This window comes from Ctenopharyngodon idella, chromosome 7 (genome assembly GCF_019924925.1).
Source record: "Ctenopharyngodon idella isolate HZGC_01 chromosome 7, HZGC01, whole genome shotgun sequence".
Taxonomy (NCBI): domain Eukaryota; kingdom Metazoa; phylum Chordata; class Actinopteri; order Cypriniformes; family Xenocyprididae; genus Ctenopharyngodon; species Ctenopharyngodon idella.
The window spans coordinates 4,500,451-4,519,936 of NC_067226.1; the positions used below are offsets into that span (position 1 = coordinate 4,500,451).

General features: G+C 41.4%; 1 protein-coding gene across 18 annotated transcripts in view; it reads left to right on the forward strand.

The window, feature by feature from the left end:
* The window catches only part of sox6 (SRY-box transcription factor 6), a 252,272-nt gene that overhangs the window by 226,892 nt on the left and 5,894 nt on the right, over positions 1–19,486 (forward strand). For 16 of the 18 annotated variants that reach the window (XM_051901722.1, XM_051901715.1, XM_051901723.1 and 13 more), the window contains 3 exons: positions 10,062–10,167; positions 16,900–17,133; positions 18,808–19,024. In XM_051901722.1, coding sequence (XP_051757682.1) covers positions 10,062–10,167; positions 16,900–17,133; positions 18,808–19,024 — 557 coding nt within the window. The remainder of the gene's footprint in view (positions 1–10,061; positions 10,168–16,899; positions 17,134–18,807; positions 19,025–19,486) is intronic. The other 2 variants (XM_051901724.1, XM_051901725.1) reach the window with 1 other exon arrangement.

Genomic DNA, 19,486 nt, shown 5'->3' on the forward strand with positions numbered 1-19,486 from the left:
GCAATTTACAATACCTCTTTACTGCTCAGAAGGGCATTGTGGAAGTCCTAATCCTGTTTTCTCAAACACAATGCCCAACTCTAAGCCATTATAATCGGAGATATCACCTAAGCCAGTGCATTACGCGTCATTCTTTTGAGATTTCACGTGCTTTGTTCGTGTTCTTTGGAGGTGGTTGCGGTATGTGAACATGCAGCCATCACCTGTGGCTGTCTCCCTCCCCACCTTTTTCCTTATTCTACCTTCACCAGCCTCAACTCATCCTCTCCTTCCCTCTTTACCTCCCAAAATTGCTCTGGGGTTAGCTCATGGTCAGCCAAATGTGAGAATATGCCGCTACATGACATGAATGTTGCTCCAGCAATGGCTGAAAAGGCACGTTTGTCAACAGGCAGCACACACCTACGGCTGCATTGTTCTTAGCAGGCCAAGCTTAACGCCTTTTTTTTCCTATTCTTTTGTCTGGCTTGGGTTTTGTCTTCACACGATTGTAAGGCCCTACCTTTTCACATGGTTATTTGGACATCTCGGCTCAGGTGAACTTTGTGTTTTTCTAAGTGGGGAGGAAATCAGTTTGGAGGCGGCCTGTCTCTCTCCACCTCCTCCCTCCCCCCCAGAGAAAAAGACATTAAGCTTGTGGCTAAATGTGTTTTCCCTAAAGGACTTTGATGTGAGGGCAAGGTAATTCTGGGCAGCCAGCGGCGCAAAGAAAGGGGCAGAGGAGGGAACGACAAATAATAATTAGGTGCTCTATCAGTGTGAAAATATGACCGGTATGCTTGGGTTATCATTGTTGCTATAGGTCACAGAGCACATCACAAAGACTCCCTCGTTTTTTGAAGTATCATTTGAAAAGACTTTGTCGTTCTTTATTTCTTTCTTTCCATCTGAGTTTTCAGTTGCTCCCATATCTGAGAATGCAAGTTTATGACCTTAAAATGTGATGGAAGAAAATGGCAGGCCTCTTTTGTACTGTAGCCTCGCTCAGAAGACTGTCTGCAAATGATGATATCATAAAGGCAGCTCCACCTCAGTCTGTTGCTAAGCTAAACAGACATATTGATGTCGCAAACAACCAGAGGCCAAACAGAAGCTGTATTTTCCTCCTCATATGTTCCATATGTCTCTGAAGTTCAAACGGATGGTACTGAGCTAATTCTAATGCAGACATTCATTATTCTCAGCATAAAATGAAGAATATCCCTCATTTTTTTGCTATTGGTACTAGGGCTGATTCAAATTAATTCCATGAAATTCTGATTAATTAAATCACATTATACATCGCTATTTGCTAAAAAAAAAAAGTATTGAATAGACTTTACTTTTTGCTTTATATTTTTGTTTGTCTTTGTTTTTTGTTTATTTGAATTTTTGGTCACACTTTAGATTAGGGTCCAATTCTCACTATTAACTACTATTAACTATTGACATTTGCCTCAATAAACTAATTACTGCTTATTAATAGTTAGTAAGATAGTTGTTAAGTTTAGGTATTGGGTAGGATTAAGGGATGTAGAATATGTTCATACATAATAAGGCATTAATATGTGCTTTATAAGTACTAATAAACAGCCAATATCTTAGTAATATGCATGCTAATAAGCAACTACTTAATAATGAGAATTGGACCCTAAACTAAAGTGTTACCAAAGTTTTTAATCAAAACTGGGGTTGGTAGGACACGTTCTTACATTTTGTCTGCAATATTACAATTGTTGTAAATATTTTATTTATTTTAAATTTTGTACTATGTACACATACATTTAAAAGTATTTTACCTTTGAAAAATATGTCTAGTTGTCCTCTCGACTCCTTGTGTTCTCCTTTCGGCTCATTGCTCAATTTGCGCAGTAAATGCATAGATCAGGGGCATGATCATTATTTGATTTTTTCAATTATTATTATTGTATTTTTTAAATTATTAATCGATAAATTGGCAGGCCTAATTGTTTCATATCATCTTAGAACGCTTCATTGATACCTAAAAGCGAGTTGTAAAGTTAAGGCCACAGTAATGCCCTCTAGCCATATGTTTCTGAGGGGACACTTTATATGTCATGGGAAGAGCTACTACAGCCATGTACAAAACGGTAATGAACCGCCCGCTGTATATCACCTAGCGCTGCCAGCAGTTAGACAGTTGGCCTGTGCCTGCTGCTCACGCCTAACGGACGAAAAAAAAAGGCCTCTAAGTGTTCCAGATAAAAGCTTTCACTTTGGTCAGTTTCAGAATATTAATATTTCAGCACATCGCCTCACCTGACATAAATACTGAACGCCCTTTAATAACTGCCTTCCAGTCTGCTGTTTGGAAGTTTATCATAGTGAAAGCTTACGTGGAAGATTCTGGAAAGGTAACATAAATGGGATTAAGGAGAGGTTAAAATCATCTACTGGGGCTGTTGGTGGGGGATATTAAATATTGATTTATCCCAGTGTAACGACTGAGCTGAAGAGTGAGGCTAAGTGCTGCTTACAGATGGATCAATTCATCTTTTAATACAAAGTGTGTCCGTAGAACACAATGGAATGACCTGCATTCCTTTTTCCCTCACATAGAGCAATTTCACTCTCTCTGAGATGGAAGAGCATCTCCTTTGAGTCTCCTGTCTTTTAGGTGCATGTGTAAAATATTCATGTTTTAGCATTTGCTTGCTTGTTTTCTATTTGTCTCTTTTTTTTTTTTTTTTGATGTCCCATCAGTAAAAGAAAGCTTTTATGGGACCTCCAACAATTTGCCTTTTTTTTTCAAATATTTATTAAAAGTATATTGTCTACAGAGGGCAGTTATACTATTTTATTATTTATTCCCTGTTCAAAGTACATTTTTTCCTCCCTGGGAAGGACACTGCATTGTACATTTCTAGATCTGTTTTATGCACTAGTTTTAAACTACTTTGTTTGATTTTACATTTTCAAATTGAATTTCACAAACCACCTAATGATAAGGTTCCACTCTGGAAAGTGCCCAGATTTTGATTTCAGATATTTCGCCCTTGCTAATAACCTACTTTTTGACAGATGTTGCAGTCCGATGGGGTCTGGCAAGGAGATAAAATATATTCTTGTGCTGACACTTCCCAAACTGGAATCAAAGGGTGAAAGGCCAGTGTATTAACCTATTGAGCATCCGCCGGCCTCCCTGCCCCCTCCTCTCACCTACATTATTGATGAGTGGAATATTCACTTTTCTCAAATCCCAGAGCACAGGGCCACAAACATTTAAATGGAGTTTTGCTCACTCTCCTCGAAATCCTCACCCCCTACCTTTAGACCCGAAGCCAATGTTTGCTCTCGTTCCCTCCCCGCATGTATGTGTTAGGGGCCTATTCACGCTTCCCTTTACAAAGACTTGGGGTATAATCTTGTCTGGTCTGCAGCCCTGGAAGCAATTTTCTACCCCTTTTTCTGCTGCTGTCTTGGAAATTGCCAGCATAGGTTATTTTTGGCTGCAAAGTAAATCCTGCCGTACATGGCTTTGGCCGCCCGAAATTTGATTATATTCTGAACTCAAGCACAGCCCATAGCCAGCGAATGCCATTGTTGAGTATTGCTTACATTAATTCTTTGTTCCATTTGTTTGGGTATATAAATAGCATCTTTTTCTGCAACATGTGAGGGTGGCGCACGTCTCGAGCTAGTTCTGAGACAATGTCATGCCCTTACTCTTCCGCTTTTTTTCTCTCAGGTAAGACATGACTAAAACTCAGCTGATTTTACACTGCGGTTGCGTAAAATCACACAAATGGCCAAAACAGGGCAGTCATTCAAAAATGCAACGAGGCCCTATACTCCAGACCTGCGCAGCTCTGCTTACGCCAGATATCCCGCAACAAAGCCGGCATAAAGAATAGGCTACAATGGGTCATTTATGTGGCACCATATTGGGACAAAATCTCTCCGAACAGGTGCTTAAAGAACTCTCTGTCTCCCAGATCATGCGATTCAGAGTGCCCATTATTATAAATAGATTGCATGATAAGAGCAGAGAAAGCAAGGTCCCTCTTAACAGATCCTTGAGGACCCAGTGAACAGTTCAGGGTCATTTAAAGCCAGAAAACCCATAACAAAATCCAGAGGCGATGATCTCAACGCAGCGGAATAGAAAAACAGCGCTGCAGAGTTTCTTTTACAGCCGAGAGATGGACACATATAAAATGCTTCATTTCCCCCGTGATGTCGAAAGGTCAGATGTTGTGGGTAAAGTTCTGTTTTATAAGCGGGCAAGTTGTCAGTTTAACAAAGTTATAGTTTAATCTGCAACCGTGCGGGACGTTCTTAAAAAAAAAAAAAAAAAAAAAAAAACGGAAATGTCACAGTCCTCTCATGTCAATGTTTTTAGATTAAGTGGTTCTGGAAGGTAAAAAAAAAATCTCGGAATGGACACCACCAGTGGAGGGAGGTCGCAGCCCCAAACACACTCTGCCAGCGGCCACTCTGGGAGCCTGCGAGTGTGGACTACCGCTCGTGTATAAAAACCGAGCAACCGCATGAAAAGAACTCTGGGCTCGGTGCGCAACTGCATGTGCTTTAGACTAAACGTTTTAAAACTACCAACTACTGGAAAGCTGCACAATTATAAATAACATTTTGATTGGTTACAGCAGGAATTGAAAGCAGATGAGGGGCAAAATAGATGTGCACTGCAGCAGCTTGTATAGGGCCTTGCTTTTAATACAGATGGCTGAAGCAACCTATATTGCTGATACACACAGTAAGAACTCATTGTAATAGGCTTTCAAAGCCTTCTTTTATTTCCTTTATCACTTGGATCTCTCAGCCAGGTGTGGAACTGACAGAACATGCTGCATTCTCAGCTTTCAGAGCCCAGACAAGGACATGGCACAAACAGTTATGCACTTGACCATTGTGATTTTTTTTTTTTAAACCAGGTTATGATATTAGCCATGTGCACCTGGGCGACAGAAAAGGCAGATTACTAAGTCAACGTGCTCGTGCTGCCAAGGCCAGTCGTTTGTTGTCTCACAGTTGCCGTTATCTGGACCCGGCTGTAACAATTCAAGGCCATATGGCTAAAGCCGGGCTATTTTTACCACAGGAAAAGCGTCATTCTATGGCAGTGTGATGCGTAAGTACAGGGTAGACACCAGCACAATGCGCTCCTGCCCGAAATACATGAAATCTGCGGCCAGCGCTGCAGTCCTCAGGCACATGTTCTGCGGCCGGCCTGATTAAAGCCCTCTCCGCTGCGCTGACATGGGCTCCTCGCTCTGGCTACTATCCAGATGTTCAGAAGTTCCACCAGCCTTGCCATCGGCCCTTCTGTGTTATTACTTCAATGTGCAACCCTCCTCCGTCGAAACAAAATGCATTCTGTAACTGAATTTGAGGATGGAGGGGGGAAAAAGGATAGTGGAGGGGAGATTATTGTGGGTGTCTTTTTCCACTTCAGCTTAGGACTGTGTGGTTATAATTTTAGATGTGGGAATGAAGGGCTGCATGCTGAACTCATTTGAGGGAAGGGCAAGTCGTGCGCCAGAGAGGTCGTGGTTAGCATGGGAGGGGCACAACGTGTACCATGACATCTTTTCTTTTTTGCATTGTTTCCGTTTTTTTTTTTTTTTTTTTTTCCCTAACCGCCCTTTCCCTTTCTCCTTCTCTCTGTACTTGCCGAGACTCGGGGCTCTTGCCATCTCGCTGCCGTAATGCACATTATAAATATCCTTTATAGCACAATGGTCGCAGAGATCTGCTGGTAAGCATTTGCCTAACTGGATGGGCCTTTCTTAGGATGGTACACACCCTTTACTGCTCTTCTGTGGCAAAGTGATCAGTAAAAATTTAATGACACCATAAAATAATAAAAATGTCATTGATTTATCACAGCACTTGATGCAGACAGTAGTAAAGGCGCTTTAGGCCGTTTTCTTTTTCGAGTCTTCAAACAAAAAGCCTGGTGTTATGCATATAAATTATTTCTCTCGATAATTTGTACCTAATGCTACGACATAAATTATAGAAGTTACAACCAATAAGTATATAAAACATAGTATATTAAATTGAATGGAAATTCATTGTGCAATGTTTGAAGGTGTTCAGTTTTCTGCTACTATTGACTCAATTACAAGCTCCTAATATGCACTGTAAACAGTGTCACTATCTCGTGTGGATATCAGCACTTCCTAGGCATCAATTAACTCTCTACTTCACTCCATTAAGTTAGACCCAAGACACTGAAGTGTCTAATCTCGTTTTCACGTACAATAGCTCTCATCCGGCTCATTCTTTAATTATTGCTCTGGAAAGTGAGAAAGTTTAGCGCCTAAACAGTATTTAATGAAACTCAGTGATGGATGCTCCTTGTTCCCAAAACTGATGTTTAATGATCATGACTTTATAAAAGGGGTTGATTGATCAGAGGGAGCCAGCTGAGCAGGGAGGAGGGGATGACACAAGCAAGTAATTTATAAACCCCCCCCCCCCCCCCCCCCCACACACACACACACACACATACGCACACACTTAGACAAGTTGTTGGGCCCTTCCCTAGTGGACAGTCCACGGAGCATCGGCCATCACTCGTGCGACTAATCGCACATCAGTCAATTTGTCATTGGGTGCTGCGCCTCTTTCATTAAGTGCAATAATGCGGTCTGGTGATGAATACAGCAGTGTAGGAGGCTTTACACGGAGCGTGGCACACCAAGCTAGCTCTCCAACTTATCTTTACAAAGCCGCCTGAGCCCAGCGGGGACCGCTACATATGTCATAATTAGAAAACACTTAAATAAGCAAGGCAGAGTCAAGACAGGCAGCTCTTAATGACAGGCCATAAGCAGGTAGTGGTTAATTGTACATCAGAATCACTCAGATGGCCATAAATAATGATTGTTCCATCAAGCGTGGTGGTGGGAAATTGCGGTACTCTCTCTCTCTACAGCTCTTCTCTCTTTCCCTCTGATGCTTGTGCTGTGTTTTTGAGTAATAGTAATAGTTTTCAGAGGGGGGAAAAAATAGCAGTAGCAGATATTTAGTTTTGGGCAAATATATGTTATCAAGTAGACAAAAGATAATTCTTAAATTTTTTTTTCTATTAAATGAATTTGTGGCAGCTTATAGCAGCGTTTATTATTTTAATTTTTTTTATTGTTTATACATTATTCAATGCAGGCAAAATATATTAAAGTCTGTTCTGGACCAGAGACACGATAGCATAGAGCGGATCGTATGCGCGAGTCGGCGCATACCAGAAAACGTATCGGACCTATATGAATTCTGCACAGAATTCCATATTTTAAAGCTATATGGAGGAAAAGCGGTTAAATTAAGAGGAAACTGCGGCTTTACCGAGCTCAATGGCTCTGGCTGAGCTGTGATAAAAACAAAATGCTATTGGCTATTTTAAAAAAGGGGAGGAGCTGTTCGATATTTCCCGCCTTGTATTCCTGTTTCAGTGGAAATTACGTCAACAGATTGAATAATGCTTTGCATTTCAAGGCACTTCAGTGGGCCTTTAAAAAATTAAAAATCTTACTGACCTCAAACTTTTGAACAGCAGTGTATGTATTTATATGAAAAATAACTATAATGGGTCTTATTTACATAGGAAAAAAGGCATGTTTGTGCTGGGAAAAAAAATGACAGGGCTAGTTAAAGGGTTAGTTCATCCAAAAATTAAAATAATGTCATTTATTACTCATCCTCATGTCGTTCTACACCTGTAAGACCTTCATTCATCTTCAGAACACAAATTAAGATATTTTTGATGAAATCCGATGGCTCAGTGAGGCCTCCATTGAGAGCAAAGCCACTGAACCTCTCAAGATCCATAAAGGTACTAAAAACATATTTAAAACAGTTCATGTGAGTACAGTGATTCTACTCAGACCCTACTCAAATCCTAAGACCCAGGAGGGTTAATATTATAAAGCGACAAGAATACTTTTTGTGCACCAAAAAAAACAAATTAACGAGTTTTCAACAATATCTCGTGATGCCCAATTTCAAAACACTGCTTCTGAGCTTTACGAATCTTTTGATCAATCAATCTTTTGAATCAGTGATTCGGATCTCCTATCAAACGGCTAAACTGCTGAAATCATGTGACTTTGGCGCTCCGAACCAGTGATTCGATTCGGAAAGCTCCGAAGCAGTGTTTTGAAATCGGCCATCACTAGATATTGTTGAAAAGTCGTTATTTTATTCTTGTCGCTTTATAATATTAAGGTAGAACCACTGAACTCACATGAACTGTTTTAAATATGTTTTTAGTGCCTTTATGGATCTTGAGAGTTTCAGTGGCTTTGCTCTCAATAGAGGCCTCACTGAGCCATCGGATTTCATCAAAAATATCTTAATTTGTGTTCTGAAGATGAACAAAGGTCTTACGGGTGTGGAACGACATGAGGGTGAGTAATAAATGACATTATTTTCATTTTTGGGTAAACTAACCCTTTAAGTGCATTTTGAACCTAGTTAAACTGGATTGCAGGTGGTTATTGAACGTGACACAAGCATTCATGCTGAAATACCACATACAAACATGCCTGAACTGTTTAGTGAATTTGCCCCTCAGTGATAATAAAGTCTGTTTAAAGTGACAACAGCAATAAGCGCGGAATACTCCCAAGTAATCCACTATTGTCTTGAGGTATTGACAAGTTGAGCCGGAGTGATAATCTTTTGCTGTGTGAAGAGCTTCCACGCTCCATGGGCTCCCCAGTGGCAAAAAGAACAGAAAACAAACAAACGAGCAAAACGGCCAAAGCAGCGCGGCTGAAAGATTAATGTGTACATTGGTATCTGTGTCTGCGTCTGTGGCAGGGGAGCTGTTAGCATTGTGTTGGGAGGCCGCCCGAGTGTCTGTTCAAACTGTGTATGATAGGCATTCTCTAAAGAAAAGACAATTCAAGCACACCTTTTGCCTGAGATTGAATGCACACCCTGGGAGAAGAACAAACGCTCTGGGGCCGACTCGCCATATAACGCGCTTTGCTTTTAGCATCTTCCTGCTCCATTCGGAGGGGGGAGAGATTACTTGTATCATGCCGAGTCAAAGTGTCCATCTCCTCTTCGAGTCTTTAGAGAGAGCGAGACGGGCCTCCACTAATGCCCTGCCGCACTCACGGCAGAACTAGGTCATTTAACAATGGGCCCGAGCAGCGGTCGGCCCTCTTCCTCTGCATAATACATTAAGTCTAATGTGCTGCAACCATTCAGGAGGATCCCCCAAAAGCTATTATTTTATTCTGTAGATGCACACGGACATGACATTTAATATTGTCGCACCGGCGAGGAATGACAGGGGTTTATTGTGCATCAAGTGCGACATGATGCCAAGTTTAATCTGAACAGAGAGCAACACGACAAAAGGGAAAACACGGCGTGTTCCTCCGAGCATGAGCCTTGAATAAATGATAGACAGGGAGCTCAGGGCGGCAGAGACAGGGGCATGTACTGCAAAGATTAGAGAGCGGAAAAGAAAAAAATAAGCTGAGCATTTCACTGGAGGTCCCAGGCTGCATTGTGTGCTCAGGATCTTTCAGTGTGTTGTTTCTAAATCCTTTTTAGCAGACTGTTTCAGACTCTTATCGGTACTAGTCCCTGCAGATGAAGACAGTAAGAAACTACAGCTGTGATAAAGATGACTTGACACGGGCCCATCAAAATGCATTCAAAGTGCATGTGTGTCCGCCAGGGTTGTGTGCCATTCAGTATTGAAGTGGTGCTCTTACATTTCTTTCTTTCAATATTATATTTATAATACTACCTATTATTGTTGTTGTTGTTGTTAATGTACTAATTTTATATATTTTTATATATTTATTACATTAATAATTTAACTTTATAGACCATTGTACCATTGTGTGAGAACACATCATTTCACAAAATGTTTTAATTTAAACAACTTCAAGTAAAATCTAAATTATGAATGAATCTGAAAGATTAAATATCTTTCACATATTTAACTTTCAGATTATACAACTGAATAAATACCATTTTCAATATCAAACATTTTCTGTCATAGTATGTAATATGGTACATAAAGAGAAACCAATCCTGCATCGTATCTGAACCAAAATTTTCTTTCATTTTTGCAGGAGAGGTCTCATTATGACAGCCTTGGCCATCACCTGGGCAAACTAGGTGAGGATGGAAAGATCGGTCACAGAGTCATCGACCTCACCAGGCCAGAGGATTTTGATGGTAAGTATCTCTCTGTAGTGTTTCAAAACATTTGACTTCTCATGAATTTTGTTCGTTGTGCTTTGCACTCTTGCAGAGCATTGCCATATATCTAATGCTACTTGCTTGTCAACTACAGTGAGGAATGAGGTCAGGTACAGTTCAGTCACATGATTAGATTGACTAGATTCCCCAGTTGCTCGGCCAATGTCAGGGGAAGTTGACGTGGGGGTATTTAGTGTGCACGACTGTGTTTAAAGTTTTTCACAGCTAGTTCTTGATGACAAAGCATTGAGACAATGCTGGCCCTCTTCCAGGACCAGACTCTGTTGCCAGAGCTCATGTTTGATGTGTTGGGTGTGGAGGTGTAAATGCTGATAGAACTTACATGACAAGATGTCAGCTCCTTTTGCCACCCTGTTCATAAACAGCGCGTGTGTATGCACCAGTGTTTTATATTGTAATATTTATGAAAGTTTTCGTGGAAATCTAGAGCCAAGATATGGAATAATAAAAACATTTTAAGTTCCATACTGTATAATGATGGGTATTATCTTTAAAAAAAAAAAAACAAACAAGGGGGACAATCATTTTTTGATGATCAGCCTCTTATAACTCTGTTTATAAGCTTTCTAAAGCATAAATTATTTATTTTGGCTGGATAGAAATTAAATCTGTAAATAGAGGTTTAGAGATGCCATTTTTCTGGTCTGGCCAGATCTGCTCTGACCAGACCAGAGCAAATTCCCGCCAAGAAGCCTGTCCCACCCCTCTCAGATCAGTGAGAAAGCTGGGTCCTCCAACATGGTGGGAACCAGTCTCCTGTGGGCTCTGAAGCAGGGTTAAGGGCACCCAGCCACCCGAGAGATGCGGAGTTAAAGTCCTAAGTGGAGGTGAAGGAACAGAGAACATCCCATCAGTTAACTCCCAGTACAGACAGAATTAGAAGGCCACAGAGGTTTCTCATTCCAGTGGACAGGCGCCACTACTAGTGCTCAGAGCCATCCCCATCTCCATCTTCCCGCAAACACATCGAGATGAAGGATGAGAACGGCATTTTATGATGATACGCCCCACATTAAATAGTCTCTTTTACAAGTAGAATGTGTTTACCCGTTGGGAAACATGGAGTGTTTACTTGTGTGTTTTTGAGCCTTTTTTGATAGACCAAGTCAAACAAATTCCATTCCTCTCCCTGAACATTTGAGGAATGTAAGCTCCGTGTATGTGATACCTCCGCTTAAAAAAGGAAACCCTTCATCCTTTTTATTCTGTTTATTTGCCACTAGTCTTTGTTTTATTACGCAGCTCTGTTCAGAAGCTTTGGGGCTTCGTCAATAAAGCTAGCTATTTTTTTTTTTAATGCACTTTAAATGATTTATCAGCTGAGTAGGAAACTACCATTTGAGAATTAAATTTCTTGACACTTTAAAAGGGCAAACAGACTCATACAGTAACTGCCATCGAGAGCAGAGGAAAATTACTGAGTGGGTCCATAACGGCAGCATGTTTCCCTGTACGGAGGTCCTGCCTGCTGAAAAGACACGTTATATTGGAAAAGGCTTGGGGTGTAAAACAGCTCTCTGTCACTGCTACAACTCGCAGAAAGCTTTAGGTTGCTTGAACTAATATTTGTGAAGCATGCAGCAACCAAATTAACAGCTGCCAAATCTCTAACGAGAGAGAGGCCATTGGAAAATAACGGCGGGGTATGGAAATAGATAGAATTTCCTTCATTTCGCAAAAAGCCACGAGCCACATGCATCAGCTCACCGCAAAGTCATTAGGTCTTTTTAAGCTCAGATGAAAAACATTAACTAATACCACAAAAGGCTTTAGTATGGCCCCTTTGTTCATTCACATATGGCTGCGTATGAGTTTTGTTTGCCGAGCGGGTCGGGTCGTGCGTGTGTTTAAACTGTCTCTGTCAGACGGGGGTCTTAGCAGAACAAAGGGTGTGTTGAGTGATTCCAGGGGTAGGAAGTCGAGGTAATATCAGCACACTTTTGAGACAATGCCGGCCAAAATGAACGTTGGCCTGGATTGATTATAAATGCTTGACTTTGTAATCTCTGAGCTATGTTAATGCTATATTATGTATGCATATGGTTAAATTGTGGTAAGGTTATCGCTGAATTATTATAGGGTAGCAATAACTGCAGTCAAAACGAAGGAACCATAAGCTCAATCAGACATTTTTGTCTGTTAGACGATCGTTTTATAAACAAATATGATAAATGGCATATTAAGTCATAAAAAGAACATTGAATATGTGAAGATCTACACTACTATTTAAAAGTTTGGGGTCGGTAAGATTTTTAAATGTTTTTTAAAAAGAAGTCTCTTATGTTCATCAAAGCTACCTTTATTTGATCAAAAAATACAGAAAAATAGCAATATTGTGAAATATTATTACAATTTAAAATAACTGTTTTAATAACTATTTTATTATATTTTAAAATGTAATTTGTTCTTGTGATGGCAAAGCTGAAGTTACTCCACTCTTCAGTGTCACATGATCCTTTAGAAATCATTCCAATATGCTGATTTGGTGCTCAAGAAATATTTCTTATTATTATCAAAATGGTTGATAGTTGAAAACGCTTGCTTAATATTTTTGTGGAAACCATGATTTAAAAAAATTCAGGAGTCTTTGATGAATAGAAAGTTCAAAAGAATGGCATAATGTAATGAACCATAAGGTATTTGGAAGTCCATTTCTGCCTCAAAGTAAAAAATAAAACAGGTTAAAAATATAAAGTTTTAAATAAGAAAAAAGGTTTTAAATCTCCTGTGAATAATGAGATAAAATATGAAATAAAGTGCGGATCACAGCTGTATTCTTGAAAAAAGGCACATTGTAAGAAATAGTCACACTGTGAGATAAAGTCACAAGAATGACAAATAAGCTTGCAATTTTGAGATATAAAGTTACAACTGCAAGAAGTAATATTATCTTTTTATTGTTATTATAATATTATTTTTACTCTGAGGCAGGAATGGGATGCCATAGATCTATCAAAAATGATAGTTTTATCACACTCAGCTCAGAGAAAGATGGAGAACGTTTAACAGTAATGCGTTTTTTTGTGTATGGCTGTCTATACAACAAAGAGACCAGGCATTCTTTTGTCTGTCTGTGTTTTCCCAGCATTCCCACTGCCAGTCCTTTACCTAGTTTTACTGTCTCTATAGTCTGCACTTCAGCCCAAGTCCCAAGTTTCCACGCCGGTCTCTACAATGGTGCAGTGCAAACAGGAATTTAGCATGGCCCTCTTCAAGACCTTATACAACATCCAGGGCGAGATGCATGAGAAACAATAGCTTAAAGAAACGTGCATTAACACGTTGCGCTTTTGTTCATATAAACTCTTTCACACACACACACACACACACACACACACACACACACACACACAGAGCAGAATTCCAAATATCCAGCTGGGTGCAACCCAACAATTGGCATGTTAAAGTGGTGGGCTTATATCACATGTAAGTTGTAATGGTTTAATTAGCACAATATGAGTGCTGACATGAATGGGAGAGCTGAGCATTGTGTCATATCTGCCCGTGCGCATTAGGAGAGACTCCCATTGTCAGAGCTGAATACCTTCACGGAAAGGCGTCTCTTTCTTTATTGGATCGTCCGCAGAGGGCCCGGCAGGTTTGCGTGATTGTTGCTTGTTTCTCCAAGCGGATTCTTGTGTGACAGTCTGTGTGTGCCTTCAGAACAAAAGGCTAGCTGCAGCGAGAGCCTGAGAGGCTCAGCCTTTTGGCTCCGTTCCGCGTACCATCGAGTCTGGGCCTGCTGCAGGCAGGTGTGCCGGGCCGCGGGGCCCCTTTCACTCGCACACTTCCATGCGAGCGCTCTCTCTCTTTCTCTGTAATTCATACAGTCCCCCTCTGCTCTCCCTCCTGTTCACCGGGAGAGACAAATTAAATGGAGATTCTTGTATCGCTCTGTCATGTTGGGCACCGGGTCTCATAAATCACAATAAAGTCGATTAGAAGCCTCCTGCCGTCTCACCCCCCCACCCTCACGCACCTCAGGGGGTCTCCCGTGGCATCCCGAAACATCTGCATTTATTTACACAATAACACACCTAACTAGGTGCTTCCTAAAAGAGCTGCACAGGGGGAAAAAAACGTCAATTAATGCTAATTTGTAAATGTCAGAGGCATGTAAGCTTTCTTATTAAACAACAACAAGCGAGAAAAAAAAGCAGAGGGTTGTAAATTGCATGTTGTGGATGTGGGGTGACGTCGCGCGAGCCGACCTCGCTGCCAACTCTTTGGCTGCTTTTGATTAAGGCACATCATGATTGCAGTGGGGTGGGGGGCACGGACCACCCGTGTCTGCGAGCGGGGCTCCGTGCCAGGGGCCGCCGCTCGTCTCGTCCCGCGGAGCACCGGCACTCATTCCTGCGGTCCACTCAAATGACTGAGAGCGCTGAGTCTGTGTCTGCTGACGCACTACAGCAACAACAGGGCATGAGATGATTATTACAACCAGCCCCGGTCCCTCTCGCCCTCTCTCAGTGAAACGGAAAAATGGATCCGATCTGCAATTTAAAAGTCCAGCTGCCGGTTTCCTGCATGTAAGCTGCTCACCTCTCCCTATATCTGCATGCATGCCAGTATATAAATTGCTGAATCAGTGTCAGTGGTAAAGTAATGGCACGGGGCGAATCGTAAATTAGAGCCGGCCATCCCCCCCGAACAGACAGTGGCGGTCGTGTCTGGGTGAGGTAGCCGAATGAGCGAGCAAGCGTTGGCAAGGTAATGAATGCCTTCATCTGGCCCCGGCAGTCAGCAGATTGCCCAGCGTTGATGGATACTGTCAGCCCTACGCCACACTACATTTCATTGCACAATAAACATGGCTGTCAAAGCCAAACAAAGTGAAATCAATTTATCCTGCACGGTGAGCGCGTGCTAAATGAAATTAATGTACTGTGCGGGGAACGCCGTCGCCGTGTAATCCCGACGAAGGGGGCCGAGAGAGGCTGGGACGAGGCGGCTGCTTGTAGTGCGTTTGGTGGTACAAAGTTGTGGAGAGGGAAGATCAGAGAGAGCCTGACTGATGCACCATGACTGTGTGGAGCTGGGCAGCCAGATAAACAGCAGCCCTTTCTGGATTATTATGATTGTTAAACATGACATGTGTAAATGGATCTTTTGGGCCCTGTGCAAAGCCATTCTGCCCAGCAGGGCCTGGAGGATAGAGCCTCCTACTGGCTGCCTGAAAGTTAGACTTTGTCTCTCTCTCTCTCTCTTTCTCTCTCTCAGGGCCCCAGTGTGTGTGTGTGTGTGTGTGTGTGTGTGTGTGTGTGTGTGTGTGTGTGTGTGTGTGTGTGTGTGTGTGTGTGTGTGTGAATAGAGGTACCTCTCAAACATTGCCTGTTTTCCGGCTCCTCCTTTTCTGAGCAGCGCGCTGCCCTCGGAATAATCTCAGTATTCCGGTGCTTTAGTAGCGGTGCACTGCCAAGATCCATTACATAGCTGGAGTTTTTATTTTGTTTATCAACACCAGTGATAATAGAAATCAAAAGCAAGGTACCATGTGCCAAGACTTGAAGTTTCAGGGTCCTAATGAATACACATCACATGTGGATGATGAAATATTCATGGCTGATTCCAAGCCTTCTTATCCAGTTTTTGGATCATTAAAGATGTATCGTAGCATATGGGAAGGCTTTTTTTTTGTTTGTTTTATTTTTCAAGCCTTATTTATCAACATGTTTTTGTTTGTTGAAATATTCATACAGCTTTTATTTAATTCTTTCACATCTTACATATAAAAGGAAGCAAATGCGCATGCAAACAGAATCATTTTCACTCTGCTGTAAAGTTAAATACAGAAACTGGGGGACACACATGCTGATTGTGAATGGCCTGATTGAGGAGTTTCACTTCTTCTGGTCTGTTTGCTCTGTATCGCACTCACACTAGGCTTCGTTCACTAACCTTACATGTGCATGTGCGTAATGCCTGTGATCATTTTTATACAGAAACCTAATTTAGTATTTTATTATTTTATCTGTCATATAATTATTTAATTATTAGTTGTTATTATTATTAGTGATCCCACAAAGCTTTTATTATGTCCAATTAACAAAAATGGTAGCTGATCTGGAATTTGTTCTGCATAAAACATGTCTAGGTCTATATACAGTACTAAGCCTATATGAGATTATAAGATATATTTTATTTACCATCCCATGTTTAACCACTAAGTCTGCCTTTTGTCATGCTTTGTATGTGTTGACAGCACATTGAAAGCGATCACATGGAGATATGTTTTGTCAGGCACTGCCCCTCTCCCCTAATTTTACCTCCTTTACACAAACACCCTTGCGCCACATTTGTTATTCAGAGCATTACCATTATTACTCATAGCAGGAGAAACATTACGACAGCCATCCAGAAATGTACGGCTGTTCAAATGTACGAACGCTGCGACCCAGACAAAATATTTAAAAGGCATTATAGTGAGGGTCCTCCTCGTCTGGTTTGAGCTAGTTTTCACTCATCAGGAGTTCCTCGACCAACAATGCCGTCTTGTTCTATGCTCCAAAACATGGGCTTGTCCCATCCAGTTCTGGGATGGGCAGCCTGGAATCTGAGGTACGACTGCAGGCCTCCCTTCTCTGGTTCAGCTCCAGTCACACTGATGTGCTGATGGATGCCCTGCACTACTAAGTTGATTAACGGTTTGCACCCGCTCTCTTCTTCTTGCTCTGGTGTTCCTAGGGTGTAAGGAACTGAATGGCTCTGCAGATAAACCACATCAGTATTATTGTTGGCCAACAGGAGGCGCCAGCACTACCGAGGCACGGGTCTACAGGGAACCCCGGGGAAGGAACAGCAACGAACCTCACATCAAACGGCCCATGAACGCCTTCATGGTCTGGGCCAAAGATGAGCGCCGCAAAATCCTTCAGGCCTTCCCAGACATGCACAACTCCAACATCAGCAAAATCTTGGGTAAGTCAAAGCCCCCCAAATCAATCACGACCAGCAGCCATGGCCTTCTGCGTTGGCCTTTACGTTTTCGTTTGGGATGACGCCATACTCCAAACGAATAAACTCAACTGGTGTCTAGGGAACTATTGTAGAGTACTTCAGAAACTGCTGAAAATGTCTTTGCTTGTTTTGGATCACACTAATCCAGTAATCTTTTTTTAACACAGTCGTTTAAAGAGTCATTCTACTTACTGAAATGACTTTACTTTCCTTCGGCGTAACTACTCAAGGAATGATTGTCATTAGCTATATGTTTTCATTCAAGCTCTGAAATAATTATGAGCAAAAAATCTGAATATCGCAAAAACAATTGCAAGTAAGCAGCATTTCCATCCCATGTGTTCAAGAAAACAAAATCATCACTTCCAGGAAATTGGAAAATATCATGGAAATAGAAATTTTGTTGAGACTTGAGGCAAAGTCACATGGCATTTGCTGATGTAGAAATTTGTCTAGAAATGTATCAAATGTGTTTATATTGTAGTTTAAGCACAGGTCATCTTATGAAATGGAAAAAAAAAATGAAGCAAGCATAATTTGCATTGTTAAATATTTTATTTATTATTGGTGTTTCCATATAGAAATATTAAATGAAACGCCAAAAAAAAAAACAAAGAAACCTGGCTATTGATTTGATTTTCTGAGGTTATTGTATGAAAATTTTGTAATATTTTATTGTATGAAATTGTTAAATATATATATTCTTAAAATGACACTGATAGTATCAGTATGAATTAGGCCAGCTGAAACACTAAACGTCTGTTGAGGTAAAGGGAGGGTCTGTTTTTACCAAACTGAAACAGCACACTGTTTTGGACCAAAACCAAGACTTACAGGACTAAAATGTAGCTGAATTGCACCATTAAGAGAGAGGGTGAGTGTCATGTTGATTGACTAGATATTTCAGCATGCAGTACACCGGACTTTGAATTGCACAACATATGCAAATGAGTATTGCCACGCCAGTTTTTCCCCTCTTAGCAATCAATAAACAAGCATCTCAGCATTACATAGCTACTAAGCAAAATGTATGTTGTGAATAAGATGCTCGGGCTATTACCACACCTGCCTAATCTTTTGCAAGTAATTCCACACAATTCAATGCATCTCAAACAGACGAGCACGGTTAAACTTGATGGCGTGCTGCCCGCGGGAGCAGCTCAATTAGATGGATTTAGTGGCTGTCACGTGGGCAGTGTTTGTCATGAAAAATGACAGGGCTAAATGGGTCTTGTCCCCCAGTCCAGAGAGTCAATAGATCACAGCAACTAAAAGTCCCGTCAGCCCGGACGTTCTGAAGGCTGAAGATATTTACTGGCCTGTTGTTTCCACTAATGCAGCAACAGTTACCGTCATGCAGTTACCCTCTATTCACAAAAGCAGTGCTTGCCTCAGAATAATGCAGTTAAATTGTTCTACAATGTGTTTTAAGCTCATTTTGTCTCTAAATTTACATTTTTAAATAGCTTTAATTATTTCATTCATTTTATGAATGTATTGAAAATGTATCGACCTCAATAAAATGAAATTTAAAATGTAGTTATAAAATATTGTTTGAGGCAATTCTTTCTCCAAGAAGAAAATCTGCAATAGTCACTCCTGTATCACTCCTAACTTCTCACCTGTGGTCAACAGGATCTCGCTGGAAGTCCATGACGAACCAGGAGAAACAACCGTATTATGAAGAGCAGGCACGGCTCAGCAAGATCCACCTGGAGAAGTATCCCAACTACAAGTACAAGCCCCGGCCCAAGCGCACATGCATTATCGACGGCAAGAAGCTGCGCATCGGCGAGTACAAGCAGATGATGAGGTCGAGGAGGCAGGAGATGAGGCAGTTCTTCACTGTGGGGTAGGTGCACGGCGGAAAAAACGGCAGGAACAATAGCAGGTGGCCATCAAAGATGCCCTGCCCTCTGTTAAAACCCTATAGACAGTTAATATAGCCAGCTTAGACCTCTCACAATAGGCAGGTAATGACTCCATGCTGTTTGCCAACTCCTGGTGTAAAGCCAGTGACCCCCTAATCAGGTTGATTGGAGTAATTCAGCCACTTAGCTCATTTGTCACGTTATATGGCCCTCGCACTTAATTTTAATATACGCTTCAAAGCAAAGTGAGCGCCGCCTTTTGTTGCGTGCACGCTCCCTTTGTGATTATATGCTGTGGTAAATTTATTTTTCTCGGAGGAGGGGAAATGCACTGTATGGCCCTGGGTTGAATCCCATTGACAAAATAGTATTTTCTTTCAGCTGCTTGAAAGTGGTGGTTTATCACATTTAGACGGTAACAGAGGGCAGCGGGACTCACGTAG